Consider the following 25,981-nt stretch of genomic DNA (forward strand, 5'->3'; position numbering starts at 1 on the left):
CACAGCATCTCTTAGCCGCGCCACAGACACACTCTGCACTGACTCAGTTTCCCCAGTGAGCGTTCACCCCCTCGATCACTGAATCTGGCCATGGCAGGCTTGTACCTGAGCACCCTTGAGATCAACTCTGTTATATCAGCACAGAAAATAACAAACACCAAAAAAAATAAAACCCACTTCCTGCTTTCCGAATCACAGAACAACCTTTAGGGCCCACAATGATCCAGGCTACAGGCAAAGAGATGGGGTCCAGCATTCCCACATCTGGTTGCTGGCTAGCCCCTGATCCAGCACATCACTAGGCCTTCCTCCTCCTGGGTCCCACGGGCCTGCTTTGACCCTCTTCTGCTGTTTGTGCTGCCTGCATTTGTCCTGGTCAACAAGTTTCTATTGCTCCAGGTCAGCCTCCTCGCTCTGACACATGGCCTTGCGTTCTAGCCATCTCTCCTCCCCTAGCAGCCTCTGGCTAAACAAGACCTCTGCATTCTCCAGCTTCGTTAGCCGGAGGTTCCATCTTCCATAGATACAAAGTGCTGGCTTCTTCGTTCTCCCAACCGATGGCTCTTTGCTTCTGTTCAAGTTTCCCAAAACTCACGGTTTTATCCCCAGGGTCAGGATGACCTTCCTGTTGCCTTCCCATCTCCCTGATGCTTTGATGGTGTGACCACTCTTGTGATTCCACAATGCTTAATTTACATTGGAGACAAGTAGGTAGCTGCCTTTCATAGAATCATAGAATCATAGAATATCAGGGTTGAAAGGGACCCCAGAAGGTCATCTAGTCCAACCCCCTGCTTGAAGCAGGACCAATTCCCAGTTAAATCATCCCAGCCAGGGCTTTGTCAAGCCTGACCTTAAAAACCCCTAAGGAAGGAGATTCTACCACCTCCCTAGGTAACGCATTCCAGTGTTTCACCACCCTCTTAGTGAAAAAGTTTTTCCTAATATCCAATCTAAACCTCCCCCATTGCAACTTGAGACCATTACTCCTCGTTCTGTCATCTGCTACCATTGAGAACAGTCTAGAGCCATCCTCTTTGGAACCCCCTTTCAGGTAGTTGAAAGCAGCTATCAAATCCCCCCTCATTCTTCTCTTCTGCAGACTAACAATCCCAGCTCCCTCAGCCTCTCCTCATAAGTCATGTGCTCTAGACCCCTAATCATTTTTGTTGCCCTTCGCTGGACTCTCTCCAATTTATCCACATCCTTCTTGTAGTGTGGGGCCCAAAACTGGACACAGTACTCCAGATGAGGCCTCACCAGTGTCGAATAGAGGGGAACGATCACGTCCCTCGATCTGCTCGCTATGCCCCTCCTTATACATCCCAAAATGCCATTGGCCTTCTTGGCAACAAGGGCACACTGCTGACTCATATCCAGCTTCTCGTCCACTGTCACCCCTAGGTCCTTTTCCGCAGAACTGCTGCCTAGCCATTCGGTCCCTAGTCTGTAGCGGTGCATTGGGTTCTTCCGTCCTAAGTGCAGGACCCTGCACTTATCCTTATTGAACCTCATCAGATTTCTTTTGGCCCAATCCTCCAATTTGTCTAGGTCCTTCTGTATCCTATCCCTCCCCTCCAGCGTATCTACCACTCCTCCCAGTTTAGTATCATCCGCAAATTTGCTGAGAGTGCAATCCACACCATCCTCCAGATCATTTATGAAGATATTGAACAAAACCGGCCCCAGGACCGACCCCTGGGGCACTCCACTTGACACCAGCTGCCAACTAGACATGGAGCCATTGATCACTACCCGTTGAGCCCGACAATCTAGCCAGCTTTCTACCCACCTTATAGTGCATTCATCCAGCCCATACTTCCTTAACTTGCTGACAAGAATACTGTGGGAGACCGTGTCAAAAGCTTTGCTAAAGTCAAGAAACAATACATCCACTGCTTTCCCTTCATCCACAGAACCAGTAATCTCATCATAAAAGGTGATTAGATTAGTCAGGCATGACCTTCCCTTGGTGAATCCATGCTGACTGTTCCTGATCACTTTCCTCTCATGTAAGTGCTTCAGGATTGATTCTGTGAGGACCTGCTCCATGATTTTTCCAGGGACTGAGGTGAGGCTGACTGGCCTGTAGTTCCCAGGATCCTCCTTCTTCCCTTTTTTAAAGATTGGCACTACATTAGCCTTTTTCCAGTCATCCGGGACTTCCCCCGTTCGCCACGAGTTTTCAAAGATAATGGCCAAGGGCTCTGCAATCACAGCCGCCAATTCCTTCAGCACTCTCGGATGCAACTCGTCCGGCCCCATGGACTTGTGCACGTCCAGCTTTTCTAAATAGTCCCTAACCACCTCTATCTCCACAGAGGGCTGGCCATCTCTTCCCCATTTTGTGATGCCCAGTGCAGCAGTCTGGGAGCTGACCTTGTTAGTGAAAACAGAGGCAAAAAAAGCATTGAGTACATTAGCTTTTTCCACATCCTCTGTCACTAGGTTGCCTCTCTCATTCAGTAAGGGGCCCACACTTTCCTTGGCTTTCTTCTTGTTGCCAACATACCTGAAGAAACCCTTCTTGTTACTCTTGACATCTCTTGCTAGCTGCAGCTCCAGGTGCGATTTGGCCCTCCTGATATCTTTCCTACATGCCCGAGCAATATTTTTATACTCTTCCCTGGTCATATGTCCAACCTTCCACTTCTTGTAAGCTTCTTTTTTATGTTTAAGATCCGCTAGGATTTCACCATTAAGCCAAGCTGGTCGCCTGCCATATTTACTATTCTTTCGACTCATCGGGATGGTTTGTCCCTGTAACCACAACAGGGATTCCTTGAAATACAGCCAGGTTTTCTCCTGTCCGGGAGAAAACCTGTGTATCTCTATGTTTGGGCACAGACTTGAAAGCCTAATAGCCATATGTATCCATAATTTGTCACATGAGTGTTAATACAGACATTTCATTGTCATATTAATCACCAGCGTGTCACTAGCTTTCATAAAAGACTGCCCTCGATACACTTTTATAGTACAGTAACAGTGTATCTGATTCAATTGCTTATTATTCAGGGTTCAGACCCCCAATTGTCCCGCTGGGGTGTTTGGACCTTGATTGTCACAAAGGTCCTTCAGCAAAGACTCTTAAGCAAACTAAGCAGTCACGGGATAACAGGGAAGATCCTCTCGCGGATCAGTGACTGGTTAAAAGATGGGAAACAAAGGGAAGGAATAAATGGTCACTTTTCACAGTGGAGAGAGGGAAATAGTGGGCCAGGGAGCAGTACTGGGTCCTGTGGTCTTCAGCATATTCATAAATGATCTGGAAAAAGGAGGTGAACAGTGAGGTGGCAAAATTTGCAGATGGCACAAAATTACTCAAGCTAGGTAAGTCCAAAGCTGATTGTGAAGTGTTACAAAGGGATCTCACTGACTGGGCAAGAAAATGGCAGATTAAATTCAGCCTTGATAAGTTAAAAGTAATGCACGTTGGAAAATGAAATCCCAACTATATATAAAACAATGGGGTCTAAATTAGCTGTTACCTTTTAAGAAAGAGATCTTGGTATCATCAGGGATAGCTGACTGAAAAAATCTGAAATCTGCTTTATGTGTAGCCTCACTCAAAAAAGCAAACAGACTGTTAGGGACCACGAGGAAAGATATAGAAAATGTCATAAAGCCACAATACAAATGATAGAGGTTTCTAAAATCATTACTGGTGTGGAGAGAGTGAATAGGGAAGTGGCATTCACCCCACCACATAACACAAAAACTAAGGCTCAGCTGATGGAATTATTAGGCAGAAGGTTTAAACCAAAACAAGGAAGTACTCCTTCACACAACACACGGGAAGCCTGTGGAACTTGTTGCCAGGGGATGTTGTGAAGGCCAAAAGTCTAAATGGGCTCAGAAAAGAATGAGATATGTTCGTGGAGGACAGGTCCATCACTGGCTATTAGCCAAGATGGTCAGGGACCGAGCCCCATGCTCTGGGTGTCTCTAAACCTCCGACTGCCAGAAGCTGGGGCTGGATGACAGGAGATGGATCACTCCAAAATGCCCTGTTCTGTTCATTCCCTCTGAAGCATCTGGCAGCGGCCACTGTCAGAAGACAGGATTCTGGGCTAGATGGACCATTGGGCTGACCCAGTATAGCCATTCTTATATCATTATGATCCCCCTACCCTTTTGATCCTAAATATATTTCAACGGTCTTATTTATAGGAAGGGTTAAAGAGGGAGAGGAGTTTTTTTAGGTGGTGTGACACAGTTAAATTAAACCTTAACTAGGTCTCTTGTCAACTGTCTGTAATGGGCCACTCTCTTACCACTTCAAAAGTTATTTTTCCTCCCTTGGTATCCTGCTGTTGATTGATTTCACTCGTTAGACTGACCTCACACTTGGTAAAGCACCCCACATCCTTTCATGTATTTATACCTGCTCCTGTATTTTCACTGCATGCATCTGATGAAGTGGGTTTTAGCTCACGAAAGCTTATGCCCAAATAAATATGTTAGCCTCTAAAGTGCCACAAGGACTCCGCGTCGTTTTTGCTGATACAGACTAACACTCTGAAAGTGTACAGTGCTCACTTTATATTTCTTTTTGATTACAACTATTTGCACTGTAAAAGAACAACAGAAATAGTATTTTTCAATTCACCTAATACAAGTACTGTCGTGCAATCTGTTTACCATGAAAGTTGAATTTACAAATGTAGAATTATGTAGAAAAAAAACTGCATTCAAAAATAAAAACCATGTAAAATTTTAGAGCCTGCAAGTCCTACTTCTCGTTATGCCAATCACTCAGACAAACAAGTTTGTTTACATTTGCAGGAGATAAAACTACCCAGTTCTTGCTTACAATGTCACCTGACAGTGAGAACAGGCGTTCTCATGGCACAGTTGTAGCTGGAATCGCAAGATATTTATGTGCCAGATGCACTAAAGATTCATATGTCCTTTCATGCTTCAACTACCGTTCCAGGGGACATGCGTCCATGTTGATGATGGGCTCTGCTCGATAAGAATCCAAAGCAGAGCGGACCAACACATGGTCATTTTCATAATCTGAGTCAGATGCCACCAGCAGAAGGTTGATTTTCTTTTTTGGTGGTTCGGGTTCTGTAGTTTCTGCACTGGAGTGTTGCTCTTTTAAGACTTCTGAAAGCATGCTCCACACCTCGTCCCTCTCAGATTTTGGAAGGCACTTCAGATTCTTAAACCTTGGGTGGAGTGCTGCAGCTATCTTTAGAAATCTCACATAGAATCATAGAATATCAGGGATGGAAGGGACCTCAGGAGGTCATCTAGTCCAACCCCCTGCTCAAAGCAGGACCAATCCCCAAGTTTTGCCCCAGATCCTAAATGGCCCGCTCAAGGATTGAACTCACAACCCTGGGTTTAGCAGGCCAATGCTCAAACCACTGAGCTATCCCTCCCCCCAATTGGTATATTGGTACCTTCTTTGCGTTTTGTGAAATCTGCAGTGAAAGTGTTCTTAAAATGAACAACATGTGCTGGGATATCACCCAAGATTGCTATAACATGAACGATATGGCAGAATGCGGGTAAAACAGAGCAGGAGACGTACAATTCTCACCCAAGGAGTTCCGTCACAAATTTATTTAAAGCATTATTTTTTTAACGAGCGTCATCAGCATGAAAGCATGTCCTCTGGAATGATGGCCAAAGCAGGGTGGGGTGGGGCCTATAAGTAGGGGCATAAGCAGCGTGGGGTGGGGTCTTGGGGGAAGGGGTGGAGTGGGGGCGGAGCCAGAGGGAACACCCTCCAGCAGATTAAAAACTCGGCGTCTATAACATTTCCACATTTTCAAAACGAAAGTTTATTTTTTTTTGGTTCCAAGCAATGTCTCATTTTGAAATGTTCATGAATTCATGAGAGAAAATGTAAAATTTATTTTTAAAAGGTCAACATTGGAACGAAACGCTGTTAAATTATCAAAGCAAACTGTTCTGATTGACTCAATGGCTCAATATTTTTCAGCTTATCCCAAGAATCTTCGAGATTTTGACTTTTCAACTTGATTCAAGATCAAGATGTGGAAAAGATTTCAAAATCTCAAACCCTTGCAGGACAGTTTCCCACCCAGCTCTAGCTGTGATCCCACCGGCTTTCAGCTCAGCACTGCTTTATTGACATAACAAACGAGAGGAGTGTTGTCAAAGTGAGAAAGCTAAGACACTAGTCTTCATTTTAACCCCTTTCCTATCCCCACCCTACCTATCATCTCTTATATGTATCAAGGTATCACATCCACACCAAGTCCCTCCTCTTTCCAGAAATGATGGCAGTCTTAAATGTTCATTTAAACTTTTCCCCCCACAAGCATCTTTGAGCATTCTCCAAGCATTTTCTCCTTCCAAGCCTTCCTTAAAATGCTTCTCCGCTGGGACACTCATAAAAAGCTTGATGGGGTAAGGCTACAGATTTGAGATTTTCACTGTTTTTCATGCTAATCAGTATCATTTTATTGTTTCCTTGTGTTCCCCTCACTAGACAGCTGTTTATTTTATCACCTGCTGTCTTTTGTCTTGGTCTGTAAGTTCTTTGGAGCAGGGATTGTCTCCTTGTTATATGTTTGCACAGCACCAGCAAAATGGTTGGGGCCTCCAAGTGCTATTGCAAGACACCTAATAATCATGAAATAATTAAACGGGGTTAGGCAGAGGTGTTGGGCTGTAGTAGGAGGTGCTCTCTCCTATGACTCAGCTGGAAGTCAAGGCTCCAGTGTGGCGTGAGGAGGGTGTGGTGAAGATGCAGCTTTGAGACATAAAATTTCAGCGCCGAGCAACTGTGGTTATGAAAAAGCCCCTGCTATTTTCGCAAGTTGTGATGAAGTATTCATGTTCACAGTTCAGCTGGCTCCAGCAGCGTCTATCCCAGGGCCTCAAAAGTTCTTTACTGACATGCCTGTACTGAGCCTCAGAACCCCACTAGAAAGCCCCACCCCTCCCTTGGGAAATCTAATGGGAATAGAACCCAGGGGTCCTGATTCCCAGCTTGCCACTGCTCTAACCACTAGACCAAACCTCCTCCTAGAACCAGGATAGAACCCAGGGGTCCTGGCTCCCAGCTCTAACTGCTAGACCACCCGAATCCATCCCAGAGCTGGGCCTAGAACCCAGGTGTCCTAGCTCCCAGGTCCACCCCTTTCCATTGTCTTAGAATTCAGGGGTTCTCAAACTTCATTGCACTGCAACCCCCTTCGGACAACAAAAATTACTACATGACCCCTGGGGCGGAAGGGGGGGAGCCAAAGCCTGAGCCCCACCACGCCAGGCAGGGGGGCTAAAACAGAATCCCCAGGGCTTCAGCCCCAGGCAGGGGGGGCCTGTAACCTGAGCCCCGCCACCCCGGGCTGGGGCCCCAAGCGGTGGGGCTCAGGCTGCAGCAAATCTAAGCCAGCCCCGGCCACCCCATTAGAACAGGGTCACGACCCACAGGATCTCTGCCCCCTGTTGCTGCCACACCCCACCCCAGAGGTGCCCCTAAGCTAAAGGCCCCAGAGCATCCTGGGAATTGTAGTTCCAGCCAATGAGCTCCAGGAAGGGGAAGCCCTCTCTGGCTAGGCATCATGGGAAATATAGGGTTCGCCCCCCTCGGGCTGATGGGAAATGTAGTTTCTAGCGCTAGGCAGCATAGGAAATGGAGTTCCAGCCCAAGGCAGCATGGGAAACGCTGCCATTGGTGCGTTTCCCTGTCAGCCTCAAGGCCTGTGGGCGGGGATAACGGATGTCGCGCTTGTATTGGTTGACCTTCCCGGCAGGGGGCGGGTGCAAGCGACGAGGTGGGCGATGATTAGCGGCGAGGCGGGGTCGCGGCGCGCCGATTGGCGGACCCGGAGGCAGGCGGGGGGCGGAGTCTGAGTGGCCGGACCGGGACGGGACGAGGCGGGGCGGCCAGCCGGTGCCCAGGGATGTTCGGCCGGAGCCGGCGGGGGCCCGGGGCCTCGCGGGGGCTGGGGCGGCTCCTCCCGCTGCTGCTGCTGCTCGGGGGCGCCGCGGGCCGGATCCACCGCCTGGTGCTGACGGTGAGCGCGGCCTGGGGAGACCGGACCGGACCGGACCCTCCCCCCTCCCAGCGATCAGACCGGACCGGACCCTCCCCCGTCCTGCGACCGGACCGGACCCTCCCCCCTCCCAGCGATCAGACCCGACCGGACCCTCCCCCCTCCCAGGGATCAGACCCGACCGGACCCTCCCCCCTCCCAGGGATCAGACCGGACTCGACCCGACCCTCCCCCCCGTCCCTGGATTGAACCGAACCGGACCCTCTCCCCGGGTACCGGCACCGTCTTCTCCCACCCCTTGGGAAAGGACCCACCTGAAATCCCTGGGACTGGACTGGGCTGATACCCCCCTCCCCCACGGATTGCCCCCCCCCAACCCGGGGTGAGACCAGCCCCTGAGCTGGGAACCCCTTCCCCTGGGACGGGACAGGACTGGACCCCCCCTCGGATGGGGATCATAATCCCAGGATGGGACTCCCTGACCCTCAGGACTTGACCAACCCTATCCAACCCTGGGAAGGGACCGACCTACCTTGGCTTTGGGGACTGCCCACAACCCACACCTGGCATGGGACTGACACCCCCCCCCCCGGCTTTGAGCTGCCAGCTTCCCTTCCCCCCGCCCCCCCCCCACTCTGAGGCCTCCCGTGCATGATCCCCCCCCTCCCGCTTGTTGGGACTTGAATTACCCTTGGGAACACCCCCGGGAATCTCCCTGAGTCCTTCCTCCCTCCCTGACTTCCCTCGCCTTCTCCCCAGCACCTCATGATCCCCCGCCCCCAGCCTTCATCTCTCCCCTCCCTGTCTCAGTTACGCCTTCCCCATCGTCCACCTCGGCCCTTCCACAAACCCTCTCCCCTCTGCCACTCCTCCCCATGGCGCCTAGCCCTGACCAACTTCCCAGACCACCTCCTCTCTTGGTGGCCCCTCACGCAGCAGCCCCTGGACTTCCAGGTGGAAATGCTCTGAGAGCGCAGTGGTGGGGGAGTAGGGGGTCTGGGTAGCTGGGGGGGCCTGATGTGGACAAGGTCATTGGTGTTTGGGGGATCCCCAGATGAGGCCTGGGGGGAGTCCGGAGCGGATCTGAGTTTGCAAGGTGTTGAGACAATGTCACACGAAGACATGGGCTGCGGTTTGGGCAGTCCAATGTTTCCGGGGTGTGGAAGCCCAGAGAAGTAACAGGGGGTTGGACCCTCAGGCATGGGCGGCTGAGAAGGGCGTCAGCCAGACTTTCCAAGCTTTCTGTTTTATTTCAGTATGTGGATGACGTTTATTTAGCAACTGAAACGCAAATAACACCGGGACACTAGATAACACAATTAAATGATCAGATGAACTCGTTGGCTACATGGGGGGTTGCTTTGTTTCCACATGTTCTGCTGGATGAAGACACCGCCCTGCTCTCACCTCGTGTCCCACCCCTGGCCACCCTCCCCCATTCTACTCACCCAACACCTTAGCCCCCCCGCCCATTTCCCCCAACCTGTTCTTCTCCCTCCTCTCCTCTCACATATCCGAGTCTGATCTCCTTGGGGCAGGAGATCTATTATTTTAATTACAAACGGGCCAGAGCTCCGGTCTAACGTTTGTGTGCGCTTGGAGGGGGTGCTGGTGTCTGGGATTTGCTTTGCCCGCTTAGCAGAGATTGGAGCTGGCTATGGATTCAGGTGTGAGCTTCCCTACGGGCTGGGAGGAGGGCTCAGTTCTCAGGCTTTGATTTAGGTGGCGTCACAGCTGACTCCCTTCTCCGGGAGAAAAACATGGCTCAGATCCTGGGCTCAGTACCGCTCTGAGCCTGTCTGGTGCTGAGCAATGAACTCATCTTCTTTAAGCAACTGTGTCTACGGGAGCAGCCCATCGCTGTAGTATGTGGGCTGGGTTAGATTTGGAGCAGTCCCGTCCCTGTGGGTCACCATATTGCCACATCCCAGGTGACTCCGTGTGACGAAATGGCGCTTGGCTGATGCAGACACGTGATCTGGATCCGAAACCCTTTAATCTCACTCCTGTGCCAGCCTCTGCCCCCCCTGCGCCTCCGGAGTCACTTCCTCTTCTGAAGGGGAAGCAATTCTGATGCCTCTGCAGCTCGGGCGGTGAGATTAATCTGGCTCGCCAAGGGTGGAAGAGGCGTTCTGGGCCCCACCTCTCTGGCTGGCTGCACCAGAGTGACTTTAAAGGGCACCTTGAGGCGCTGCCATCTGGCTGGAGGCTGCTGTGTGGGGCTGTCCCTTGTTTCCCATCCCTGACCCCTGGAGCCTTGGGAGTGGCGTGGAGCCCTGCCTTGTGTTCTGTTGCTGTTGTAAGCCAGTCTAATGGGCTTGGTCATGTGATGGCTTCCTGCCTCGTCTATTTCAGGGCGAGAAGAGGGCTGACATCCATTTGAACACCTTTGGCTTCTACGCGAATGGCTCCCTGGAGGTGAACGTGAGCCGGCTGCATCTTGGCCTTGGCAGCGCCAAGCAGGAGAAGCCATGGGTAAGCGCAGCGGCTCTTCCCAGGAGGACGGCAGTCACATAATAGTTCATGGTGCATGCCAGGAAGCGAACCCCCCCCTCCCCGCCCGTGATTCCCAAGGGGACAGCAGGTGTGGGTGTGAATGGCGCCGCCCCAGGGTGGTTCACACCTGTGGGACGCTCCTGCAATGAATCTAGCATTCTCTCCGCTGGGAGCAGAGATGGCTGGGTTGAGCTAAACTTCAGGTCTGAGATACCTGCTGTCCTGGGTTCAAATCAGGCAGAGGAAGAATGGCCCAGGTCCCTAGCCTACAACTGGGAGATCAGTTCTGTGCTCTGCCACCAACTTCCTATGTGACCTTGGGCAAGTCACTTAGATGGAGAATAGAGGCCCAGAGAGATACTTTTAAAAAAAAAAATGTTAACAGCACTTGGAAGGTTAAATACATGAAATATTGTGTGTGTGTGTGTAGGTCATTTAAGTACCTAAGATGGATCAGATTCCTGGTGCTAGCCTACACCCTCAGCCAGGCCAGCTGGGGGAGTGTTTTGTATGTGGATGGGGAGCGGGGGGGGGGGGTAGAGGCAACCACCTGAATAAGAGCCCGAGTTACCTCTGCGACTGCGGTGAAGACATACCCTAGAAGCAGCCAGCAGGGCTCCCCCTCCAAGGGGCTGTCCCTAAAATTCATAATGCATTAGGGGCTGGGTGGGTCCTTAGTTGGGCGGGTTTCAGTATTCCAAGGGGGGGTGGGTCTGAACACATTTTTTGAGGATGGTCAAGTAACTTATGGACTTCCCCCAACACTCAGTCCATCTGGTAAGAAATCCAAGTAGCCGGATACCTTCGGGCCTCCTGAAGTTGATCAGTGAGCTGGTCCGGAGGGCCGTAACTGTGTATCATGGGGCATCTTGATGCCCTGTATGGGAGACACCATGGCTGGCTGCCTCTTGGCAGAGTTTCTGTGCCCTGCCCCACCTGAGCCTTCCCCATCTGCGAAAGGCTTAGGGATTTGCCCCTTGCTAATGCAGAGAAGGGCTTGGTTACAACAGATGAATCCTTTCTCTTTCCAGGTCGGCTTCAGCTTGTCCAGGACGAGGATTCGCGAGGCCCTGTCCTACCCAGTGAGTTGCCATTCTCTGTGTGTGCATGCAGACTCTTTTGAGTTTTTCGGAAACGCTGGTGTTCTGGAGGGGGAGTCCTGCTCAATGGGTGATGTGTTGCTGTTGAGTGACCCCTTCTGGCCGATCCCCTGAGCAGCGGTAACTGGCTTCACCGCATGGAACCCAGATGGGTTCTCCAGGGCTAGGCTGTTGCAAAGGAATCCGGAAGGGGGAATGTCCGGAATCTGCCCTCAGTTACCTCTGGGAGCCACTGGAAGGACTGGCTGTAGGGGAAGTGAATGTGAATCAGTCCCTTGGAGAGGCAGCAGGGCCTAGTGGGTAGAGCTCTGGACTGGAAGTTGATAGGACCTCAGTTCTATTCCCAGCTGTGCCACTGACCTGTTGAGTGTCACATCCCCTCCCTCCCTCCCTGTCTTTTGGCTATTTAGATTGTAAACACTCTAAGGCAGGGACTGTCTCTTACTATGTACAGCATCTTACACAGCAGGGCCCTGATTTGGGGCCTACTGTAAATCCAGATGGTGGTAATTAGTTAGCTTGTACATGGTTTTTTTTTTTTTTGCCCGATCTGATGCGGGGCAGTTTTCCTCTCTGCAGGGGAAGGAATCTCATAACTGCACCTTGGAACAAAACGGAGCGGAGTCACGAATCCTCTTCCTCATCGACGTCAACCAGAAAAGGCAAGTGAAATTCTGTCTGCGCTTATGTGTATTTCATTGGACTCCTCATCCGGCCTCCCGCTAAATCTACTGGAGCCGTTAACGGCAAATTAGCCTAGTTCCTAGACTCTTCCGGGTCCAGGGATCAGAGCAGCCCCTAGCAAATATGCAGACAGCTCATGTCACCATCACTGCCTGCAAACACCCCTGATATCAGGTGGTGTGTGAGAGAGGACTAGGATTAGACAGGGAATAAATAAGGAGATGTGATGGTGGTGTATAAATTAATGAGTGAATGGTAGACAGAAGATCAGTCAGGTGCTCCTACGTATCCTCTTGTTACAGGAGGTTACACAGTGAAATGGAAAAGGCAGCAGAAAAATTAAACTGCCACTTTTACTCTGAGCGCTGGGAGTAGAACCCAGGAGTCCTAGCTCCCAGTTATAACCACACTAGACCCCACGTCCCTCTCCCAGAGCTAGGAACAGAACCCAGATGTTCTGGCTCCCAGTGACCTGAAACAGGAGGCATCCTTTAGTAGAGTGTGTTGGGAGAGCGACCCTTTGCATTACTGATCCCGCCCCCTCTCTCCACCCCCCTTCCGACTCTGGGGGGGGCGAACCCATCTCCATTGTGTCACGCCCTCTGTATTGACGCTTGGTTCTGTCCTTTCAGGGTCCAAGTGCGGAAGCTGGGAGAGCAGAAGAAGCTGCAGATTTATTCCGGTCTGATCCCCGAGGTGCAGAATGGGGGCTCAGATCCGAAACCAGCCAACGATAGCAAGGCCCAGGCTGCTGCCAGTAAAGGTGAGGGAGACTGGAGGCGGCTTAGACACCCAGGTCTTGCTGTCTCCTACTTGCCCGGTGTGAAGCAGCCTTCTCCATGCTGCTCAAGAAGGGGCTAGTTTTCTCCCTAACGAGAGCGCTGCAGTTAATTGCTTAACACGGCAGGTGCATCTGATCCCGCTAGCGTTGCCCTATGCACTCAATATGTAACTCTGTGTGCTTCTGGGGTACCTTTGTTCCAAGGATCTCAAAGCGCTAGGGGGAACATGGCCAGATTACAGATGTAGCGGGGACCCTAGTGCTTGAAATGCAGCCATCTTTGGGGTGGAATGTGGCAGCTATGTAATAGGCACCCAGCACTAGTTCTCGTGTTTAGGGTAGGAAGTTGAGGCTACTATGGCAGCTAATGCCAAGGAGGCAGGTCATCGTTGTCGGAGTTGGCCCAACGGATGGCTGGAGTTAATGTCAAGTATCCCATAGTATGTGCTGTATAATCATATTAGTCCTGTCCCAGCCACAGCTGCGATTGAGGCCCTATTGTGTTGGGTGCTGCATAGACACATAGTAAGAGACGGTCCCTGTCTTGGAGAGCTCCGTCTAAACAGACATGGGAAGGCTTTTCCCCAGGGTATAGATGGGGAAACTGAGGCACAGAGCTGGAGTGACTTGCCCAAGGTTGTGCAGAGCCAGCGATTGAACCCAGATCTCCTCAGTCACGGTGCAGTGCCATAACCGCAGCCGATCCCTCCTGTCTGGCGCTGGCTTGGAAGGGAGTGTGCCATCCACTTGTTCGTTGGAGGTCTCTCCTCCGCGTAGTAACCCATCGTGACTCTGCTGAGCTTGTGGGATTGAGCAGCTGCACAGCACATGGGGCAAGCCAGCAAGGAGTCTGCCTGGTGCAGGGTGGTTTTTGGGAAGCAGCTGATGCAAGGGCCTGAGAGGAGGTGGGGGGCAGGGGTGGCTCCCAGCCTGAGCCATGCCAGCAGGAGCTGGAGTTAACGCCATCTAGTCCTTGACGAAGGGGCGTGTTCATTCTTCCAGGCACAGAAACACAGCAGGAAGTGCCTGGTAAAGGGCCCAATGCGGGAAGCCCCCAGAAGAAGACAGAGGGCGAAGCCAAGCAGGTACATGCCCTTCAGAGACTGAGCCTAGGGCGGTTCCCAGGCCGCTGTACCAGGTCACCAGACTTCTGCTGGCACCTGCTGCCTCCCGATTCCAGCGCCATTCTCTCAGCAGAGCCCAGGGTGCCAACTGCCCGTTGTGGGACAGAGAGGCTGGGGAGAGGGGCAGGCTTTGGGGAATCGGGCTGGGTGGGAAGCGGGGAGCGATAGAGTCCTGGTCGTTGCTTGCGGCGGTATGACAAGCAGCCCTCGCCCACGGACCAGCAGCTGGGAACTGTAGCACGGCTGAGCCGCCGGCGTGGTGGTAAGCCAGGCTCCAGGCGATCCCCAGGCAGAGCAAGCCCCACTCTTTCCTCCTCTCCCACGGGCGGCAGGGGACTCTCCAGCTCTGTGCGCGTTGCTCCTTACTGGCCTTTCTTGTGCAGCAGGATTCCGGCCACAGAGTGGAAGATCTGGTCCTGGCTCTAGGGAACGTGAACGACTCCTACAACTTCAGCGTAAGTATCGCCCGGCTGGATGGAGGAAGGGCGCTCCTGGAACAAGCCAACAGCTCGTGTTCTTCCCCTGTGTTTCCCCCGCCCCCAAGCTCAGACCTGTGGGCCCATCCGACCTGGCATCTCCCCACCCTCACTTCCAAGGCAGGTCAGCCTGGCCCAACTATCCTGGTATCTGCTTTCCTGTAGCCTGTTCCCCTCTCCTCCCTGACACATCAGATCAAATAAGTGGCCTGGTCCAATGGCATCCCACCTCCGGCTGTGTGGGACGAGCCCCTTCGGTCAGTCTAGTCTGGTATCCCTGATCATTGCTGAATGGGGCTGGACCCAGCTGTCTCGCTACAAGGCCTGTCCTGGCCAGTGAGGGCTGCACACTGCTCCTTAGAACTGCTGCTGGGTTGACTTGCTCCCCGCCCTTCCTGGGCCAGAACGGGCTGCAGCCCAGGGAGGGAGGGGCAGAGCCCCTGGAGTCTTGACGTGTCTGTAATGGGAACTCCACTGAGCAGGGGGGATCCTCAGCCTGTCTCCTGCAACGAGTCAGGCTGGATACTTCCGATCAGAGCCCTGACCGGTAACTCGGGTCTCTCCCCCTCTGTCTTTGCAGTTCCACGTAGTGATCGGCTCGGAGGCGGAAGGTCTGTACAACCTCAACTTTCACAACTGCCACAACAGAGCCCCGGCAAACCAGATGCCTTACGACATCACCGTGAGTGTGCATGCGGGGGACAGTAGCCCCCGCCTCCCCCCCGCAGAGGCACTAGAGTTCTGATCCTCTGCTACAGACTTCCCCTCTCTGCCTCCGGGCGGATTAGAAAGCAGAGTAAAGCACTGGGACTGGGACTCAGGAGACCTGGGTCCTATTCCCTGTGTGCGCCACTCCCCCCCCCCCCCCCGTGCCTCAGTTTCCCCATCTGTAAAATGGGGATAATGACACTGACCTCTGCGAAGTGCTTTGAGATCTGTGGCTAGAAAGTGCTATGTGAGCTAGATATTTGTATTGCTGTAGTGGCTAGGAGCCCCAGTCCCGGCCCAGGACCCTCCTGTGCTCAGCAATGTACAGACACAGAACGCAAAGCCAGTCCCTGCCCCAAAGACCTGACCACCTAAGTAGAAGCCCAGGCTGCTCAGATTCCCTACACTGAGCCCCAAACGCTTGTCCTGCTGCCATCGACAGGATGAATGGGCCATGAGGGGTCCTTACTGGGCTGTGGAGTACAAGTGCCTGGGATTTGAACCCAGGTCTTCAGTGTTCCAATCCAGGGCTTTATCCGCAAGGCACGGCTAGTCTAGAGCAAACTGCTGGCATGCCACGCATTTCCAAAGCCACAGCACGCGGTGGGGTTTGTCATACATCCTTGGTCTGTGTTCGTTGCTCCCAGTCCCATCTAGCCTCCCGCTGCGCCCCTGCTTGTGGGAGATCAGACTAGCTAGCCCCTCTAGCCTGGTATCCCCCTCTGCATGTTGGATCAGATCAGTGGTCCATCCAGTGTTTCCCCCACCACTCCAGACCAAAGCAAAGGGCCCCTCTAGCCTGGTGCTCCCCTGCCACCCTGGATCAGACCTCCTGGCGGTGGCATCTCCCCTAGCCATAGCTCCCACTCTGCACTGACTCCGTCTCTGCTTTGCAGGTGATGATCCGAGAGAAGAACCCGGACGGGTACCTGTCGGCTGCCGAGATCCCCCTCATCAAACTCTACCTGGTCATGTCCGCCTGCTTCCTGGCCGCGGCCACCGTGTGGGTCTACTTCCTCTGCCAGCACAAGTGAGCCCCGCCCCTCTGGTCGGCTGTGTCCACACTGCTTTCCCCGGGCAGGCAGCCTTCCTCTCTGTTGTACCCCACCCTGCCCTGCCACGGAGCCGCCATGGGCACCCGCCTGATTGTGTCTCTCTACCTGCAGGTTCAGCGTGTTCAAAATCCACTGGCTTATGGCTGCCTTAGCGTATACCAAGGCCCTTTCTCTCCTCTTTCACAGTGTAAGTAGACAGCTACGCCGATGCAGGTGGGCCCAGTGACAAAGGGCTTGAGAGACCTGGGCGCTAGCCATTGGCCTGCTGGCTGATTTCAGGCAAGTGGCTCCTCTGTGCCTCAGTTTCCCCATCTATGAAATGGGAATGATGCTGCCAGCCCTCCTTTGTAAAGTGCTTTGAGACCCATAGATGAAAAGCAATCTGTGAGCTAGGCGTTTGTAGTATGGTTGCTCTTACGAACCCCAGTCATGGACCACGCACAGAAAGCCGGTAGAGCCTGGTGTTATTGGACAGCAGCCATACCTGGGTTCACTGCAGTCGGGCTCCCGCTGACCCCCATGAGCCTCGGCCTCAGCCTAGTTGGGGTGTCTCTGTCTAAGAGGTGACATGTGCCCAGGGCCTGCTGGCTCAGGGGATTGGGTAGAGGAAGACGCTAGCCTGTAAGGTGTTAGCCTGAATCCAGCGTCCCTTGAAAAGCTTCGGGGCAAACCGAACATGATGGCCTGCCTGGTCCCAGGGTCCTCTCTGCTTTCACCGTGCTGGCTGGGACAGTGTCCCCCTCCCTCTAAGCCTGTGTCACCCCTGCTAAGAATCTCTGACCCTTCTCGGGGAAGGGCTGATCTATCTCCAGGAAGACAATGGTGTCTCTCTGGCATGCGGGGCTGAGACCCGTTGGACTCCTCTTGTGCACTGGCTGCCCGACAGCTGTCTCGCGATGGCTGTTACCCGGCCGGGGCACGGAGGTGAATGGCTCTGAGTCCCCTCGGCTTTGCCACCAGCTCCCTAACAAGCGGATGGCCTTTGGGTGGCTGTGGTGGGCGCTCTCCCAGCCTGTCTAGCCTGAATCGGGAGGCTCCAACTGAGACCCCGTTCTCTGTCCTCTCTCTCAGATCAACTACTATTTCATTAACACCGAGGGTCACCCGATCGAGAGCTTAGCAGTCATGTACTTCGTGACCCACCTGTAAGTTCAGAGCGTCCGGTTACGGGGCCTACGCAGAGGGGACATGGATAGCCCGGCATCACGGCTGGCTCCAGGGGTGGGAGCCCTGGGGGAGCCACTGGATAATGGGGGAGCTTGCAAGTATTGTAGTCCCAGTTTCTCTCACCAGGGGGCACTGGCTGGGGGTGCTGCTTGCCACCGCTGGGAGGGTTGCTGGGGAGGTCTCGCTACCACAGTCCTCCCAGCATGAGGGGCCTGGAGGGTGTCGTAGGACACTGACTGCGTGGAGCTGATAATTGCAGGGGATGGTGTAGGAGGGCTGGCTGTGGGCGGAGCTTTTAGCCACTCCAATCCCAGCTTCTCCCAGTAGGGGGCGCTGTATAGAGCAGGGCAGGAGCGCTGCCTGTGGGGGAAGCTCCTGGATACTGCAGTTCCAGCCTCTCCCAGCAGGGGGCGCTGTGAGGAGCAGGGGCAGTTGCGCAGGGGAGGGGGGCGTGTCCCGGTTTCTTCAGTCCCACAGCCCCTCTGTGGCTCGCCCTGGGCCCGCCCTGCCTCCCAGAACAGAGCGCCCGCCTGAGTTGCCTCTGGGTCCCTTGCAGGCTGAAGGGCGCCCTGCTCTTCATCACCATCGCACTGATCGGGACAGGCTGGGCCTTCATCAAGTACATCCTGTCGGACAAAGAGAAGAAGCTCTTTGTGATCGTCATCCCCTTGCAGGTGAGGGGCGCGACGGCTGGGGCGGGGAGCTGCCACTTCTGTGGGCGGCCACCTCCTCGCCATTCCGCCTTAAAAGCCAGAGCTGTGCTGGTTGGGGACATTGGGCTGGAGTCGGGGTGGGGTCGCTTACGTCCACCCTGAGGTGCCCCCTCCCCACCTCCTAGGGACACCACAGCCGGATCTGTCCGGGCTCATTTTGGACTCCCGGTGCGGAAAGTGAACGATTTGGGGAAGCGATTCCCTCAGTGAAGCCCTGTCGGCTCATGGACAGAGCCCTGGGCTGGACCTTGGGGGACGTGGGGTCTGCTCCCCGCTCCGCCCCTTGTCAGCTGGGTGACTTCAGCCAAGTTGCCTCCCCACCCCCCCTTGTGCCTCAGTTTCCCCACGTGCGAGATAGGGATGATGGTACTGCCCTTCCTTGTGGAAGCGCTTGGAGATCTTCAGATGAAAAGGGCTAAATAAGAGCCAGGTGGTAGCGCCCTGCTCTGCCCTGGCGTTTTGGCAAGCGGGGGGAAGATACAGGGCCCACGCTGGGGTGGCAGGTGTTTGGGCAGCGACGGCTAGTGCCTGCCTGCAGGATGCCCACCTGGGGCTGCGAAGTCCCTTCACCACCCGCCTTTCCCATTGCGCAGGTGCTGGCAAACGTCGCTTACATTATCATCGAGTCCTCGGAGGAGGGCAGCAGTGACTACGCCTCCTGGAAGCAGATCCTCTTCCTGGTGGACCTGCTCTGCTGCGGGGCCATCCTCTTCCCCGTGGTGTGGTAAGAGCCGGGGGGGGAGGGGGCGCGGTTCTGCCCCGGAGCCCATCTCAGCGGCGCTACTGCCTTGGGTTGGGAACCTGCCAGGTCTTGCAAGCTAAGCTGCGTCAATGCTTGGATGGGAAATGGAGGAAAACTGCAGGGTGGGGGGTCTGTAGGGGGCTCTCTCCCAAGTCAGCTGTGACCCTGATGCTGCTGTACTGCAGGATGAGGGGGTTAGTAGGGGGTGATCTCCCCTTGGAGTCAGCGCTGACCCCACGGTGCTATGGGGGACCGTCATGGGAGGTTTTGTCATGTCCGTCTCTCTGGGGTCATGGTGGTGCCAATCACTCCCCACCCCCCATACGCCCCCATGGGAAGTGTCCGGTGCAGAGGGGCATCCCGGCTGTGTGCACTAACCTGGGCGCCCGACACAGTGCTGGGGGAACCATTGAAGACTTCGTGGGGTGGGGTGAAGGGTGCAAATCTTCCCACAATCCCATGGGAGTCATTGCTTTGGCTTGGCCATGTCCCCACGGAGGTGATCTCTGCATCCTGCCCCTGTGAGCCACGGGCCCAGCAGGCTCGTCTGCTCCAGGTCGGTGGAGTTGCCCCTGGGAAAGGCAACTCCAGAGCCAAGGGCGGGAACCGCTGAGCATCTGTTTGTCCATCCACAGGTCCATCCGCCACCTCCAGGAGGCCTCCAGCACAGATGGCAAAGGTGAGTCCATCTCGGCTTCCTCCGGAGAAACCCAGCTGCTCCTTCCACCCCCTCGCTCTGGGGGGGACTCTGTCCCGCTCCGTCCCCCCCCCCCGATGTGGAACCTGCTCCCAGTGCCGTTTGACAAACTCCCCTTGTTTTATTTCCAGCTGCCACAAACCTGGCGAAACTGAAGCTTTTCAGACATTACTACGTCATGGTAGGTGCCCACAGCCCTGGCTCCTCTCTCGGGGACACTGGCAGCATCAGCACTGTGTGCGTGACGGGAGCGGGACCCTGCCCGTGGCCTCAGTCGCTCTCTCTCTCTCCCCCTCTTCCAGGTCGTGTGTTACATTTACTTCTCCCGCGTCATTGCCATCCTGCTCAAATTCACCGTCCCCTTCCAGTGGCAGTGGCTCTACGAGGTGAGGCTGAGGAGGGGGGGTGGGGTGGGAGGCAGGATTCCTGGGTTCTATTCCTAGCAGTGTCACTGATCCACTCTAAGATCCAAGACGGGGGACATCTCCCTCCCTCCCAGCTGGGCTCTGGACGTGAGTGGTGGTGAAGTGCTTTGAGATCCATTGGTGAGGTGCTGTATTGTAAAGACGTGTATTATAGGCCGAGTTTTCTTGCCTCTGGACTGGAAGTGGCGACTGGGGATCTGCAATGCAGGTGCCTCTGACCGGTCCCCAGCCTTTGCTTACCCTGCAACCCACCCAGCTGGGACTGGGCCAGGAGTTGGCTAGGAGACCACCAAGGAGAGCCCAGCTGCTTCGGGGGATGCTGTGAGCTGTGGCACTCTTCCCACTGGCTGCTGGTGCTAGGGGGCGCTATGCTGCACTCGGTCAGATTTCATGTAAATCCAAGGGTCTGAGATAGCTGCAGACATTTCAACAGCCCCCCTTTCCCAGGTCAGTTTTCTGCCCAAATTCCAGGGTGGGCAATACACATTCAGGCCTCATTGTTTTTTTTTTTCCCTATCACTCATTGTGTGATTCTTCCCTTCCCATCCTAAACTGTTGCTGTGTGCTGTTATGTCACACCCCAGAGCCAGCTGCATCAACAGCAGCTGCACTGATCTTGGACTCCAATCGCTAGGCCTAAGGACCCTTCTTTCCTTCCTTGCAGCTCCTGGTCGAAGTATCCACCTTGGTTTTCTTCATCCTAACGGGATACAAGTTCCGCCCGGCTTCGAACAACCCTTATCTACAGCTGCCCCAAGAGGACGAGGAAGAGGGGGAGGAACTGCAGATGAATCAGGTGTAAGCAGCTGGATCTCTGGGTGGGGCTGAGAAGAGGGAAGTCAGGCTCATTCCCAGTGCTACTGGGGCTGGTGTAGACTGTGAGCAGGGAAACTCACCCATCTTGTCTCTGTAACAGCCTGGGACCAACAGGGCTACACCCAGTTTGCATACATGGAATAGCTATTTGGGCCTGAGTTATGCTCGTTCAGTTTCCCACCTGTGTGTGAACCTGATGAGTAGGCTTGGCAGAATTCGATGTTTATGGTGTTTATCGTTTTGAGGGATAATATCAATATTTATTTTAAAATATACCCCTCCCCCCCAGCCCCCCATTTTTATCACTTTTCAATTTTCACAAGGAAACTAGAAGAGGATCCGGCAAGGGGGCAGACAATAATTAGCTAATGACGGTGGCCATTGAAATTGTCCGTTAAAGTTTTAAACACCAATTGGCAGTGTCCCATGGCAAAATGTACTAAGTAAATAGCCTTCGATCAAACACTGAGGTCTCAAGTTGCATTTTTCTTACTTTGCCTCTCAGTTATCGATGGAAATATTTGTGTGTGTGGGGATGTTGGGTGAGATCCACCTTCCACATTTACCAGTAAAAATCAAATTCTTCCAAGCTCACTGGTGGAGGTCAGACTAGATCAGTGGTTTTCAACTCTTTTTCTGGCAACCCAGTTGAAGAAAATTGTTGCCCGTGACGCAACAGAGCTGGGAATGAGGGGTTCAGGGTGTGGGAGGGGGCTCTGGGCTGGGGCAGGGAGTTGGGGTGCAGGAGAGGGTCAGGGCTGTGGGGGCAGGCTCTGGTGTGGGGCTGGGGATGAAGGGTTTGGGGTGCCAAAGGGCTCCGGGTTTCGTGGGAGGCTCAGGGCTGGGGCAGGGGATTGGGGCACGGGCTTACCTCTGGTGGCTCCCAGTCCGTGGCACAGCTTGGGTGCAGAGGCAGGCTTCCCGTGCTGCACCCCGGAAGTGGCCAGCAGGCCCGGCTCCTAGGCGGAAGTACGCAAGTGGCGCTGCATGGCTCTCGCCTACAGGCACACACCCCTCCCCCCTCCCCCCCCCCCACATTCCCGGCCAGTGGGAGTGCGGAGCCAGTGCTTGGGGCAGGGACAGCGCACGGAGCCCTGTGGTCCCCCTGCCTACAAGCCGGACCTGCTGCTGGCCGCTTCTGGGGCGCAGCGCGGTGTCGGAACGGGTAGGGACTACTGGCTTTTACTGGCCAGCTGCCAGGGTCCCTGGGAGCTGAGCAAGGCGACCCAGTGCCTTGCATTCCGCGACCCGAACTTTGAAAACCACTGGACTAGATCGTGAGGGTCCCGTCTGACCTTCAAGTCTGAGTCCTCTTGCTCCTGCTCCACAGCACCCTCTGTTGCTTGTCCGGGGAAGTTCCAGGTGTTAGGTGTAGCGGGTGTTGTTGCTTTCCATAAGGGAGGGAACTTATCCCTGCAGTTCCAGGAGCTGCAGGACCCTTGCTAGGGCTGTAGAGGAAGCACCCAGATCTGATCCATCCCATCTGAGTCTGGGGTCGTCTGTCTCGCTTTCTCTCTGCAGGGTCACAGAAGCCGGCGTCCATGAGGGTCTCTCCAAGCTGAAGAAGAGCAGGGTTGCCCGTGAGGCAGTGTGAGGCCTATCCACCCAGACTGTTGCTAGCACTCGGACCCTGGGGAGGCCGCCGGGTCCCACCCTGTGGCCCGGCCGAAGACTCCCAAGGGGGACAGAGAAATCTGGGGGTTTGTGTTGAATTCCTGCCTCTCTGCTCCCCTGCCCCACCTTGTGGCAGTGCTGAGAACTGCATGGCCCCATGCAATTCCAGCCGCTGTTCCCAGAACCAGGCCTGTTCTCCAGACTGCAGGAAGATCAGACGAACTCCGGATGGCTGGGGGCTGCTGTCTCTTGTACGGGGCAGGGGGGGACTTTGGCCAAGCTCTGCTCTTCTCCTGCAAGAGCGGTTTCCAGACCCGCTTCCTGATCCGTGCATCCCTGCTGCTGGCTTAGATGCATCCTCCACCAGCAGCCCCCACCCTCACCAGCTCTCCCACCCCCTTCTCCTTCACTCCATTGACTAGCTGGGGCCAAGCAGCAAAGGTGGAGCTGGCCTTAAGCACCAACATCTGGCTGGGGTCACAGAGGTCCTGTACCACTGGGGTGAGGCGATAGCCACTACTTCTCCGCCCTGGAACGATCTATCTTCAGCTGAGGCCAGGAGCTCCCCAGCCCCACTACATGCTGGTGGTGCTGAGCAATAGGCCAGGATCTAGACAACAACTGAGCAGTGACGCTTGGCTTACGCTCGTCGGGATCTCCGTGGCACCCCGAAAGGTGTGGTACCCGGTTAGCTGTGGGCCATGGTTTTCACTCGAGCATTGGTGGTCCCTCCTTCCTGGGAGAAGCAGGTTTTCAGGGGCATGCTGCCCCTGGCTTCTTGCTAGACCCTGTCGGGTGGTAGGTTCGGGTGTGATTCTCGCACCAGCTGGGACTGCAGGGCTTGCGTCTTGGTTGCCTCTCTGTGACTCCAGCGTGCTCGCCTGCCGCGTCTGTCTGCTCTGCCCGTCTCCCCGGGAGCCGAGATTGGAGCTGGCTTCGTTCCTGCTCAGACCCCGGCGCTAGATCCTGCCCTTGGTGACCTGTGCAGCGAGGCGGAAATGGGGGTTCCACCCTTAAAGGGAATGAGCAGGGGAGAACCCAGCTTAATTTTGCTCCCAGCCTGCCCCTGTGAGCTGGGGCAACCAACCACCTCCTCCCGTGGAACAAGCCTCTTTGACCCCAGACACAGAGTAGGTGGGACCCGCTCATGCACAAGGCCTGTACCCCTGCTGGGATTGGCCCAGCACCCCTGAAACAGCAGGCCCTTAGCTGCTGTGCACCAGGCCAAAGGCAGGAGCAGGAGCTAACAGTGTGAGGCCACGGAGGAGTTTGGGACCCGGCCCCTGCTTGTGACACTGCTGGAGTTCAGGCCAGGGTAGAACAGCCAGCGTCCTGATCCTCAACGCAGGCTCTGTCTGCATTTATGCGACCTGCTCGGGGGCCGCAATGCGGGGGAGGGGGCCTCCCCACAAGGGAGATCCTACTGCCGGGGTGGGGGTGGGTGCTACCACCCTCTCTCTGGCTGCCTCTGTTCTCTACCGAATAACTCTGCCCTTGGCTGTGATGCCCTTGTAAGTGCGGGCTCAACACTTCCCCCCCCCCACACCCCTATTGATTTAAATTCCTCATTATTCCTGGGAACTGTGATTATCACACTCCTAACCCCTGGGTGGATCCCCCTAATTTCAGCAGGGTTGGGTCAATATGCCCACATGGTAAGGAGTTCCTTGGCTTAATTGTAACTTTCTGCACAGCCTGGCGTGGGAGGTCTCCGGCTTTGTCTTAGGGGGGGTGGGCTCTGTGTATAGAGGGCAAAGCCCTGCATTCCATGCTGGTGTATAAATGGCCCTTTCCGTATCTTGGCTCTGGCTTATTCATTTGGGTAAAACAGCTGCTCTGAGATTGAGGCTTCTCGAGCATGGCGCGTGTGACGGTGGGGGCCCGCCCGGTGCGAAGTGTCGTGACTTGAACCTAAAGCAGTGTTCATCCTAACGCACGTGGTATCCAGTTCTCAGCTGGGCTCTAGGATGGAAGGACCTGATCCTGATCCATCAGCCCTGGGGCCTACGTGGGCATGAGGGCTGAAGACTCAGCCCCTGCCTCTATTGCACAGGCATGGATCAGCGTTCACGTCACGCTCCCCGTCAGTACCTGGCTCCGGCTGGAGCAGCTACTGATCCAACCAGCAGATCAACTTTGGTGAGGAATCCTGGGCGGGCGGCTTGTTGCGTCTGTGCTAGGAAGAAGATTGCCCTGCTGACGCTGGAAGCTATTTGACTGACGTGGGCAGGCCTTAGGTCGGGCGGGCAAACGTTTTGGCCTGAGGGCCGCATCGGGTTTCCAAAATTGTATGGTGGGCCGGTTAGGGGAGGCTCTGCCTCCCCAAACAGCCAGGCATGGCTTGGCCCCCATTCCCCCCCCCCCCCGCTTCTCACCCCCTGACGGGCCCCCAGGCCTTCTGCCCCATCCAACCTGCCCTGTTCCCTGACTGCCCCACCCCCAGATCCCCCGCCTGCTTGCCTCCTGCTGCCCCCTTCAAACCCCCGCTCCCTCCTGACTACCCCCCCCCCCCCCGGACCCCTGCCCCCATTGAACCCCCCTGGTCCCTGCCCTCTGACCGCCCTGACTGCTATCCACACCCCTGGCCCTGACCACCCCCCAAACTCCCCTGCGCTCTATCCAACCCCCCCTGCCCGCTTACTGCGCTGCCTGGAGCACCGGAGGCTGGCGGTGCTGCCGTCACACACCATGCAGCACAGAGCACCGGGTCAGACTGGGGCTCGCAGCCCTGCCACCCTGGAGCTCGCAGCCCCCCCCACCCTGAGCACTAAGTCGGTGGTGCAGTGAGCTGAGGCCGTGGAGGAGGGGCCGGGGGGCTAGCCTACTGGGCCAGGAGCTCAGGGGCCGGGCAGGAGGGTCCCACGGGCCGGATGTGGCCCCCCCTCTGCCTTAGGTGATGCTTGTGTGGATGCAGTGGTGCTGGACCAGAGAACACAAGGCTGCCGCTGGGGTGCAATGGAAGCAATTGATTATACGTAGGGACTGTAGCCCTGCAGGATCAGCACGGTCTAGGACGTCCAGCATCCACCCCAGCACAGCCCCCATTGTGGGTTATGGCCCTGAGGCCTCCAGTCCTGGAGCTGGCTTATTGCTCAGGCTCTCAGCTCTGCCCCCTCCCCTTGATCTAGGCCAGGGGGCTTCCACCAGGTTCCCCGCTTGCCGTGTCAATTCCATCGGCTAAGATGGAGTTCCTGGCTTCGTGGCTGTTGCTCCAGGCAAGGAGCCAGGTTCAATGCGGAGAGTGGAGGGTGGCTGTTGGGGGCAGGGATGGTGCTCTCCTCCTGCGGGTAGAGCCCCAAGCACAAGAGGGCTTCTCCAGGCAACCATGATATTGCAGGGGTTTGGGCACAGCCGCCCTGATCCTGCCTCTGCCACAGCCTTCCTGCATGACCATAGGC

The 25,981-nt window shown here is 55.2% G+C and overlaps 1 protein-coding gene across 5 annotated transcripts; it reads left to right on the forward strand.

The window, feature by feature from the left end:
• The first annotated feature begins 7,847 nt into the window (after nucleotides 1-7,847).
• Nucleotides 7,848-24,380, forward strand: GPR108 (G protein-coupled receptor 108). Of its 5 annotated transcripts, none has more exons than XM_037887922.2 (18): nucleotides 7,848-8,006; nucleotides 10,341-10,460; nucleotides 11,513-11,563; nucleotides 12,146-12,243; nucleotides 12,898-13,028; nucleotides 14,049-14,131; nucleotides 14,554-14,625; nucleotides 15,227-15,328; nucleotides 16,251-16,384; nucleotides 16,521-16,596; nucleotides 17,481-17,554; nucleotides 18,133-18,250; nucleotides 18,883-19,013; nucleotides 19,667-19,710; nucleotides 19,860-19,909; nucleotides 20,031-20,114; nucleotides 20,818-20,951; nucleotides 22,491-24,380. In XM_037887922.2, exons 1-18 carry the CDS (start codon nucleotides 7,893-7,895, stop codon nucleotides 22,561-22,563), a joined length of 1,689 nt encoding a protein of 562 aa, XP_037743850.1. In that variant the 5' UTR covers nucleotides 7,848-7,892; the 3' UTR covers nucleotides 22,564-24,380. The 5 variants fall into 5 exon arrangements, with proteins under 5 accessions (XP_037743850.1, XP_037743851.1, XP_037743852.1 ...); XM_037887923.2 differs by having other exon boundaries at nucleotides 14,557-14,625; XM_037887924.2 differs by having other exon boundaries at nucleotides 12,161-12,243.
• Nucleotides 24,381-25,981: the final 1,601 nt, after the last annotated feature.

Source organism: Chelonia mydas, chromosome 20 (genome assembly GCF_015237465.2).
Source record: "Chelonia mydas isolate rCheMyd1 chromosome 20, rCheMyd1.pri.v2, whole genome shotgun sequence".
Classification (NCBI taxonomy): Eukaryota; Metazoa; Chordata; order Testudines; family Cheloniidae; genus Chelonia; species Chelonia mydas.

Coding starts and splice junctions, on each gene's coding strand:
- GPR108 (XM_037887922.2), top strand. CDS start 7,893: ATGTTCGGCCGGAGCCGGCGGGGGCCCGGGGCCTCGCGGGGGCTGGGG. Junction 19,910..20,030: donor TCAGACATTACTACGTCATG/GTAGGTGCCCAC, acceptor CCCCTCTTCCAG/GTCGTGTGTTACATTTACTT. Junction 20,115..20,817: donor AGTGGCAGTGGCTCTACGAG/GTGAGGCTGAGG, acceptor CCTTCCTTGCAG/CTCCTGGTCGAAGTATCCAC.